General features: G+C 42.3%; 3 protein-coding genes across 3 annotated transcripts; 2 read left to right on the top strand and 1 right to left on the bottom strand.

Annotated features, from left to right (window-relative positions):
* Positions 1 to 1038: 1038 nt before the first annotated feature.
* Positions 1039 to 3915, top strand: EAF02_009650 (uncharacterized protein; the record flags this gene model as incomplete). Its single annotated transcript, XM_038905698.1, has 1 exon — positions 1039 to 3915. One exon carries the CDS (start codon positions 1039 to 1041, stop codon positions 3913 to 3915), a length of 2877 nt encoding a protein of 958 aa, XP_038754438.1.
* A 788-nt stretch (positions 3916 to 4703) lies between these two features.
* EAF02_009649 (uncharacterized protein) lies at positions 4704 to 6079 on the top strand (the record flags this gene model as incomplete). The annotated part of the gene is made up of 4 exons (XM_038905697.1): positions 4704 to 4745; positions 5040 to 5129; positions 5218 to 6018; positions 6074 to 6079. The coding sequence occupies 4 exons, from the start codon at positions 4704 to 4706 to the stop codon at positions 6077 to 6079; spliced, it is 939 nt and encodes a 312-aa protein (XP_038754437.1).
* A 220-nt stretch (positions 6080 to 6299) lies between these two features.
* On the bottom strand, positions 6300 to 7678 carry EAF02_009648 (uncharacterized protein). Its single transcript, XM_038905696.1, has 4 exons — positions 7536 to 7678; positions 7124 to 7388; positions 6790 to 6916; positions 6300 to 6716 (listed from the first exon to the last, which is right to left on the bottom strand). The coding sequence occupies exons 2-4, from the start codon at positions 7316 to 7318 to the stop codon at positions 6412 to 6414; spliced, it is 627 nt and encodes a 208-aa protein (XP_038754436.1). The 5' UTR covers positions 7319 to 7388; positions 7536 to 7678; the 3' UTR covers positions 6300 to 6411.
* Positions 7679 to 10679: the final 3001 nt, after the last annotated feature.

The raw sequence follows: 10679 nt of genomic DNA, 5'->3' as shown, positions 1-10679 counted from the left end.
CGCGCGGGAAAGGCCGTGCACCAGCCAGACACAAGGGAAGCACCCTGGAACACCCTGACACTCCTCCATCCAGCTCGGGAAACCTCGGGGTTAGCATCCATAGTGGATCTCCTAATCGTATTACCCCGCAACCAAAGTGCATGAAAGGTGGTGGACATACCCGCATGCTACCTATACCGAGCCATACTCAGCCTTTGAGCTATCCTCTTCTTGATCGTGTGGTATCGTATTGATTAAGGTAGGTAGGTGAGGTTAGGTTAGGAGGTTAGGTTATCAACTGATGCTTTCCTGATTGCTTCTTCTTCTTCTCTTCTTCTCCTTCTTCTTCTTCTTACTCTTTTACTTTACTTACTTGCCGGTATCGATATCCATATACCCTCACTGCGAGTTGGACGAAGAAGAGACAGACAGACGTACTTGAGAGAGTTTTTCCGTTGGCTGTTTGCAATCATAACATATTATATCATACGCGCTTACTTCATTTGTTGATTTGATTTGATTTGATTCGGTATCTAATCAGTTCATATTGGGCAATCAATCAATCAATCGGTCGATTAATCAATCACAAGCAAAAGAAAGGAAATCAAAGTTTCCTGCCTTCCGTTCATCCATTCATCCATCCAACAAGCACCGGAATAAAGCGACCAATCTGGTAAGTTTTCAGCTCTTGGTTTAAATATCACTGCATTATCCTTTGTGTTTTTCCTTTTGACACTTCGTCTCTATATACCAAAGGGCTTTTGATATTCAGAGGCCATTTCCTTGTTTAAAGTTATTCCAATGTTCCGAGAGCTCTTATTGTTATGTCAAAAGGACCATTCCGACAAGTTCGCCATTCTAACTTAAATAGCATCATCTCTTGATTATAAGATTGCATTTGAATTCCCCTACTTCAACGCAATTCCTGCCAAATAGCCAACTTTAAAGGCTGAGTTGAATGAAACTTTATTCGTGAGTATAATTGTCCCTGGACGTATGTCATTTTGTTAAACCTTATTTAGGTCCCCGAGCATGATACGATCGGAATAATTCTTCGAGATGCTGTCCCAGCTCACCACCTCGGTCTCGCAGACCACATCTCCTCTGATTCGATATGGATCTATTTCTACCTCTACCAATCTACTCCGAGTATCGAATCGTAGTTGGCACAATGCACAAGGATTATTCTTAAACCAAGGTCCGCACAATCAAACACGAGCATTTCGAATGGGTTATTGGTCTTCATACCTTGATGGAGTTGAAAAAGAGCTCAATCGCCGTCATCGACTCTCAAAACAGAAGTATGTCGAGGCCAAAAGCGTTAAGCGTGATGAGCGTGTTCCGGATTACAAACGTGCCATGCATAACTTCATGCGCAGCAAAACAATCTATTTTTCTCCCGCCCGCTCCAAGTACACATTCAAAGCCGATGTTGAAGGTACGGATGGTGGTGTGGAATCAATCCGATTATCGCAAGCTGACGAAGCATACTGGAGAAACTTGAAGTCCAAAAACCAGTTGGACGATGAATTCGAGCTGGAAAATGAGAACTACCAGATAGACCCGATCACAAATCGAAAGGTGTTCAAGAATGAAAAAGCTGTAAACATTCCAGTAACGAAGTTTAAGGGATATCGTCAGCGATTTCAAAATTTAGTCCCGCCAGATGATGCCACTCAAGCTGATATTGATGCCTATAACAAACCATTCATGTACAATGAACCTGATGGGAAATTCCCCGAGCAACCTGACTCTGTACGAGAATCTCTGAAGGAATACGAGAGTAAAGGATACAAGGCATTTTTTCATAACGAACCGGACGGACAACCGTCACTAAAGGCCGATCCCGTACAAGAAGGACTCAAAGATTATGACTGTTGTACATCTTATAACGCTTTTCGATATAGAGAGCCTGATGGAAAGCTGCCAGAGCAACCAGATTGTGTTCAGGAATCATTGAAAGATTATGATTCACACACAACTTATGGGTTCTTCCGTCACAACGAGCCTGATGGAAAGTTGCCCGAACAGCCAGATGCGGTTCGAGAGAGTTTGAAAGATTATGATGCCGATACTTCTTACGGATCGTTTCGATATAATGAGCCTGATGGAAAATTTCCTGAGGAGCCAGATGCAGTACAAGAATCGCTGAAGGAATATGATACAGGCAATTCATATGGATCCTTTCGATATAATGAGCCGGATGGAAAACTCCCCGAAAAGCCCGATTCAGTTCGAGAAAGTTTGAAAGATTATGATGCGGATACTTCTTATGGATCGTTTCGTTATAATGAGCCCGACGGAAAGTTTCCTGAAAGCCCTGATCAGACACGCGAAGCATTGAAGGAGTATGATCAGAAGCAAGCAAAAGTCACCCAACATCCTGGCCCCGAAAAAGATGTAGAAACAAAAACTTCCCTATCCTCAAAATTCTCGCGCAAATACCCGGAGCCAGATACAAGAGAAGATCTTGACCTGCTTCGAGCAAGTGACATACGCGCTGCTTCGGGTATAATCAAGAGTACAAGGAAAGAAACTCTTGAAGAGAAGTCTGCTAAGAGAGAGCAACTGGAAAAGGCTTTTAAGGAAGCGCATCAAAATGTAATTAAATATGCTCAAGACATTGCCTCGGAGCAGAAATTGAAAGGACAGACACAAAACAAGACACAGGAAACTCCCGGCCCCTCTGCCTTCAAGACTGCGGAAGATCCAGAGACCCTGAATCAAAAAGATCATAAGAATGCAGGACAAGTCGAGAAACGAAAAGTCACAGGAAACTTTGTTCGGGATTTTCCAGAAAAATTTGAGAAATCTTGGTCGCAACAAAAAGATGGCACAGGAGAATTGATGCCAACAGTGTCTAAAGATGCTTGGGGTTATGACAAGTCGCCCAAGGGACTAGAGCTTTCCTATTCAACGGAGGTCAAGCAATCTGTTCAGAAGGCCGAGAAGGAATATATTGAAGGTCTTGGTTCGAAAGAAGCATTTTCTCGAAACCCAAACACACCAAGACTTCAAACATCCTTGGATCGATCTGCGACAAAGTCGAAATCTCTTCAGCCCAATTTGCCCAAAGCAATAGCAGAAACTGATCCGTACTCGAAGGTACCTCAAGGTTTAGAGACGTCATATAAAGAGGAATGCGCAAACCAAGGCGAAGGAGATTTATCGGTTTATGTTTCATCTTATGGAAAGCCCAGAAAGCAATCTGGTAAGGACAAAGATCTAGTGCGCGAAATCCGAGGAATCTATGAAGACACTTATGGGAAGATTGGCTCCAAACATCGTCAAGTACCTACAAATGATGCACCAGCTGCAAGTTCATCCGGAGAAAACCCTACATCGGGCCCTGAGCCAACCACTTATAAGGTTTTGGCTTATGACTCGACAATGCAGTCCATCAATATCGCTGAAACAACATCTATTGTGACTGATACAGCATCAGCTTTGACTCCTGCAGAGGTTCTCCTTCGGTTGTCTAACCCCGCGAAGTTCTTTCCACACTTCCAACCATTGCAGGCTGAGGGTTATGAAATTGTATCTGGAAGTGGTGATGTTCTTGTATTCCGCAAGGTACGACCAGCAAGACGCTCGTCCTCGCAGGCTGATCTGAAGAATAATACAACAAATCCAATAGATGGTATGCAGGTGGCAACGGCGCGATTCGCCAGTCCTACAGGTTTCGTGAATCATGATTTGCCAGAATCAGCAGAACCACCGTTCAAATCAAACATTGACGTTCGACGCGAGGAACCGGTATTCAGTGGTAAATCTTCCTGGAAAGATCACTCGGAAATTAAGAGCAAGAAGCCTGGCAAGGCAAAGAGAGTGTTATTAGGCGGTGCCATTGTAGGCAGTGGATGCTATGCGATTGGCGTGGTAACAGAGTTCTTCAGAACTGGAGGCCTGGATGGAAAGGGACCGCAGGGATTTTGAAGCCCGAGTTGATATTGAGTTTTATTGGGGAGTTAATCTGGTGGCATATTAGCTTCATATTCTGTTTCTATATGATGAAGGGGAGGGACAGGAGTTTTCGGCAACGGAGTTTTCGATGATATTTGAGTTTATAAGCATTGGTGTTATTGGGAGGATGGACATGCATTGCAAGTCGCTAGCCAAGTTACTTTTTTTCCATTTATATGAGCCATTATTCCCTCCTTCCTAGCTGTATCTTTAGATCATATGCCACTCGATCTAACATTGATATCATTGTTTTATGTGACCATTGAATTCTGTATAGCAATATATGTGTCCACATTTTTTGAGTGTATGATAGACAACGATGATATTGGGAATCTGTTGTCTGAAATGGTATTACCATATGAAGAAAAATTGTGTGCATGGAGGGGAGGAAAGTCCCTCCAATAAATAATTTTTAACTTTTACTGTGCAGCAAGACCCCACTACCCCGGAGTGGGGGGTACTGACTGTCCGATGTAAGGATACTGTGGATCACGTGAATACTTTCTGCCTAGTCAACAAATGATTGACCGCCTATAAGTTATTAGTCATGATCAGTAACTCCAACATTCCAATCACTCCGAGCTGATTTTAGTCTTTCATCATTCACTATCTAGTTTACGTACAGAATTATCAAATTGAGGTCTGAATCAATTCTATCATTATTTTGACAGACCATTGGATATTTGGTAAATTCCCTCCGTGTGAATAGAGGTGTCAGAAAGAGAAGGATTGCATTTGGGTAGTAGTGAAAGGTTGCCAGAATGACGGACAAAACGGCAAAGTACAAGACGGAGATCCAGCAGGTCAGTTGCTCCTTTGTTTGAACAGTCATGCTCGATTTCTTTATTGGCAATGCCTTGGGAATTGGCGATGGGTTGAGGTTGGGGAGGGGGATTATGAGGCTATATCAAGTGATTGCTGGCGGTGAGGTGTTCGCTTCTCAGTCATAGTGAATATGTTTTTGCGAGGTTTTCGCCCGTAGGCTCTTTTGATAGTTGGGATATCTCGATTTTTGTAAATAGCTTTGACGAAAGCAAATTATCAATAATATGGCTTCGAAAATGGCTAACGTCAAGGTTCTTCGTTGGTTTGCACAGATGATGTATGTTTCTGGGGAAACGGCAGAAGCATCATCTGAGACTACTGGTATGATAGAGGAGATCGTTCGACAACAAGTTATTGAAATGGTTAGTAGAACTCTTTAGGCTTACTCCTCTCCTCTCTCGGAATTCTTCCCATTTCTCCAGTCGAATCACATGACCCTAACTGTTCCAGCTTCGTCAATGTACTGAACAAGCATCTCGCCGCGGTAGTCGTTCAATATCAACCGACGATTTAATCTTCCTGATTCGCCACGATCAAGCTAAAGTCTCTCGTCTTCGCACCTTTCTTTCCTGGAAAGACGTCCGTAAAAACGTCAAAGACTCAGACGAAAAGGGCGGCGACGCAGACATCGGAGCCGGTGACGAATCCGTCGGAGCCAATGCTCCCATCCCAGATACCACGAAGAAGAACAAGAAAGCCAAGGTCGGTCTCCCATGGGAAGTCCCCTCGTTATACAGCCAAGAGGTACCGGAGCGCGAAGACGAAGAAGATGAAGACGAGGAAGAAATGAATTACGCAACTTTACAACGTCTCAAGAAAGCCGACGAACGCACCAAGGCCATGACGAAGGAAGAATATGTGACCTGGTCTGAATACCGTCAAGCTTCGTTTACCTTCCGTAAAGGAAAGCGATTCAAGGAATGGGCCGGCTTTGGCGTCGTCACGGATTCAAAACCTAACGATGATATTGTCGATATCCTCGGTTTCCTGACTTTTGAAATCGTGCAGACATTGACGGAAGAAGCTTTGAAAATTAAAGAGCAAGAAGACTTGGGCAAGGAGAAGAGCGGCGGTGAACAAACCGGCAAGAAGAGAAAGGTGCAAGGATTGTTTGATCCGCCAAGTGAGGGAAGGACTCCGGTCGAGACGAGACACATCCAAGAGGCATTTAGAAGATTACAGCAGAGACCGACGAAACAGAGAGCGATGTGTAACTTTACTAGAGGTTTGATTAGGACTCCTTTGAAATTGGTAAGTTGGATTGGCGAGTGTGGGAGTGTGAGATTCTTTTGCTAACACTTGGTAGTTCTGAAGGTATTATGAGGGCTGTTACTTTGAGACGCAGGCGTATGGAGACTCGGGAGAATTATGGATATTTGACATGGAGGCGTTGCGTATACATCGGATTGGCGTAGCAAAGGTGTAACAAAGTTAGTTGGTTCTGGGCACTGAGTGTTGGGATGCAATGTTTTGTACACTGCATAGGATATCATAAGCGTGTCAGAAGGTATTATTGACATAATCTTAAGACGATATAATTTAAAAAGCTTCCTCGCATTGCAATTGATTAATTAATTGATAGCATTATTCATAATACATCCCATCCCTAACCATAGGAACAGATAAATCGTCTCCCAGCCACATCTACTGAACCATTCCCTGGCTAGTCCTCCAAGTCTGAATCTCACTCTCACTAATTTCCCTTAACTTATTCACACTCGCCGCCTTGCCCGTAATCACTCCCTGTGCCATCTCAGCTCCGCGCGCCAACATACTCTTGCGCACAACGGCATATGTAGCTGTCTTGGCCTCGACCTTGATAACACCGATACGGGGATCGTTGGGACCGCCATCGTGGGTTCCGTCGCCGAGATCGCCGAGCCAGGCTTTGAGGGCGGGGGAGTAGTATTTCTTGACGGTTTCGCGGTCGGTTTCGATTGTGGACATACCTGAAGTAGGATGGAGCGTTAGTGGGGGGTGGGTTTTGGGGGGAGAAGAGGGAAAGTAGGGGGAAGAACATACCGGAAACAGAAGCCCATTCGCCGGAGGAATTCAAGAATGAGATGTTGATGTGGGAATCGGTAGCTAAATCATCGGTCTTTCCAGATTCGGTATTGGTGTGGAAGAGAAGAGTGGTTCCTCCATTTTCCTGAGTTTGAGTAGTTAGTTCTTATTCTTGAAGTTTAGCGATGATGAGAAGAGAGGGGTAGATGTTCATGAGTTCAGGCTGGCAGATTCATCTGATCTAACCTGAACTCGCGATGTCTCAGATGCTGCAACACCCCCAATATACTTCATAGACACCCCAGCCCATCTTAAGAAGCGTGAAATACGACAAAAAGAAGAAACTATATACCTTTGCAGCAACAGCCATACATCTGCTCACCAACGCTCCCGTCTTTCCATCTCTCGTAGTCATCATACCGAATTTACACGCATCGATAAAGTCATTTAAATCCTCAACCTTCTCTTTCAAATTAGGAGTATCGATGTTCTTGGCCTTGTATGGATCGGCATCTTTGGAACCGGTATCTGCGTTGCTGAAAGACATTTTTGCGTGGATTGTGGTGAAGTTGTGTTTGGGGATTAGGTATGAGTATTGGTATTGGGGTTTTGCTTGTCTGGGAAGAGATGAGAGGATTAGTTTGTTGTTTTGCGGACGGGAAACTCTGGTGAGGATACGGAGACGGGGTGAGGATTGCATTGTGTTTTGAGTTTTGGTATGTAAAATGTATTGAGAAAGAGTCGAGGAGGAAGGGATTACTTACAGAGCTTGTTTTCTTGACTAAAGGTTTAATTGTAGTAGAAAAGGCAGAAAGTAGGTATCTAGATAATAGTAAGTAAAAGAGGTTGAACAGTCGATTCGTAGCAAAACAGTTTAAATAAACAAAGTCGTCATGTCATGGAACGCACATGTTGTTATAAACAGGGTAACGGGTGCTATGGGAGCTACCCCGCTTTAAGCATTGATCGGTTGAGGGGATCAACATCATATCATGACGTGACATGGGATCGGAAATCTCAATACGTCATCACAATCGCATTGCTTGACTAATCGATTTCTTGAGATTGCCATGCCTGTTCGACCGTGGGAGATCGAGGTTCATCGGATGGACGTACACGTGGATTTGTGGGTATGAGTTGCAAGGTGAAGGGTGGACGGGTGAAGAATCCAAGTCTTGTATGCAATACGGGCGGGAAGAGGTTAGGGAGCGGTCCGGAAAATCTAGCTTAATCCGCGTTACCGAGGGCGGATATACATGAGAGGCGGTATCTTTGGGTGGTTAGGGTGTTAGTTCAATTGACCCCTTTTGACTTGAAGATATATCCATTTCTATCTCAAACAGTTTCGATATCGATACATTGAGTCTGGACTCGGATTTGACCTTGCGTTCATCTGGCATGCGTTGAGGATCTACATGTGATGTCATTGTGGCTGCAGCTTGAGTGGATGTGGCGCAGGATTGTCACGCACATCATAGCTTCTCAGACCTCACTGGGATAAAGCTACTAAGTCCATATTAAAACATTACTGGTACATTACATAAAGTCACCCAGAAATCCACATTGGGGAACATCAAAATCAGGAATATTAATTTAACCCAAGGGAATTTTTGATTCGATAATCTTAGCGCTACTTTGAAGAGGACAAAAAGCTGGGAGCAATACATTTCGGAACTTCATTCATAATCGATTAGAGAAAGACCTCGGGATACTTAACAACAATCCTCCTTCGCTTATCGTACAAAATCATATCATTCTTCACGATATGACGAATTACCCCTTTGTATCGCTTCCTTGCTCCACGTCAATTCTCCACTGACGCACAATCTTTCAATCAAACTGGGAGGTATCGACTACTTGGAGTCAAAGTATGTAGCCGTCAGGCCCGCAATGCTACCACATACTATTTACAAGATACAAATGCTGAGAAACTTTTCACGATATCCGTCCGAAATCAATAAGTAGGTAGCCCAAGAGTTGAAAGCGAACCCAATCGTTAAGAATATATGGGTGTTCTCAGCTTGATATCAGATAAAGTTATTACAACATTCTTTGCCTGTTTGGTGTGCAGTCTCTCGTTAATCAAGTCTACAAATTAAGGATATCATATGCAACTCAAGAAGCAAAAATGGGTGGCCGATAGAGCTAGTGGCTGTATTTCGATACTCTCCTGAGTCTTTTTCCATCATTCGATAGTGTCGAAATAGATCGACTGAACCACTGCGGCACTTCGAAAGTCTAAACAGCCATTGTTGCAGGTGGTGATGTGAAAATTTGAGCTTTTAGAGATGCAAGCCCTGTGTTCAGGTTGTAATAATCCAATAAAGGGCAATTTCAAGCCATTTCAGGAGCCATGATTTCAAGCGGGCCGACTTGTCTTGGGAGCTATTCTTGCTGTGCTATATATCCAGCGTCCGTTATGCAGTACAAATTCAATGATATACCTTGCTCATTACATACAACGCGGCTTCGAGTAACGTTATCTTGATAGATATTACCACTTGAGTTATTAGCTTGTTCGTAGATTTCCGCGACGTAGAAATAGCTAGGTGGAAGAGAAAACTCGGTTCCAGAAGGCCGGGAGGGTAATGATAACACGTAGTGTGTTGACATGTAAGAAATGGTATTATTTCATGAATATATAGGTAAGATTACATAATACTTGCGTTCATGAAGCCCCTTTCCGAATACAACCGGTTACAACCTTCCAGTCCTCATTGATCTATTCATGGGTGGAATTAGTTTCAGACGTCGAATAAGCCGAAATCTTGAGCAGGACAGGACAATAGATTTTCAACGAAGATTTGGTAATGTGCGACAATCCGGTGTTTTGGTCGTCATTATTTGAATGTAGCGAATGGCGACAATATTCTAAATCGATAGTCGTAGGATATGACACGGAAAATCAATAACGAAACCCACGAGCGAATAACTACTCTGGGATGGCCAAACAAACAAACCATCTTCGTATTACACACCGAAATCTCTTAAAGGAGCGTTTAGTGACCTCAAGGACATTAGCAAAACGAGATTTGGTTTGGTGATGTGGTTGAAGAGACAAGTCAGAGAAGACGGAGAAGAGCTTTTGTACTAGATGTGGAGGAGCAAATGAAGAAGAGGACACGGAACGCAATTCTCTATAAACAAGATATCTTTAGCAACTTAATTAATCAAAATGGATATTAAGTATTATTATATCGGATTATTGCGAAGAAAATTTTATAAGACTTTATTAGCCAAATAAAATATTAAAAAAATCATCATAATTTATTACTACAAAATAACTATATATTCAAAAATACCAATATTTGAAAAAAAACTAAAAGTAATATTTTTTATATTTGTAGTTTTATTTATAATTATTATTATTAATTATTAAATTATTAAAAATGATAGTGAGCTTTTATTATTAAAAATCTAATTGAATAAATAATAAAAAAGAGAATATAATTTCAATATTAAAAGTCTAACTAAATAATATAAAAATATAAAAAAAACTTTAATTATAAAATTCAAGATTGAAAAAATAAGAATTTATTATTATCTTTTTACTTTTATTATTTATCACGGAGGTAATAGCTATGTCTAATGGTCACTTTGATCAGGAGATAGGTATATAGAGTGATAATAAACTAGATTGACTTGAGGTGTGATCATAAGAATCATATCTGCTTTATATACCCTGATCAGGCGATAGAGTCGCCTAATTAGGTATATAGGGTACACAAATGAACTGAGTGAAATAGTTTTAGTAATCATGGGAATAAGTACTCCGGAGGAGTACTAGGATTAATACTGTAGGGTTACATTATACGGTGAATTCCGTGACACACCCCCCAGATCGCTCGGTGTTTTGATGGTTACACTGAGGGATCTGCATAGCAAACAAAGGAAAATTTTTTTTCTGG

Source organism: Botrytis sinoallii (assembly GCF_014898435.1).
Source record: "Botrytis sinoallii strain Bc 23 chromosome Unknown BSIN_021, whole genome shotgun sequence".
Lineage (NCBI taxonomy): Eukaryota > Fungi > Ascomycota > Leotiomycetes > Helotiales > Sclerotiniaceae > Botrytis > Botrytis sinoallii.
This window is presented reverse-complemented; position numbering and strand designations above follow the sequence as displayed.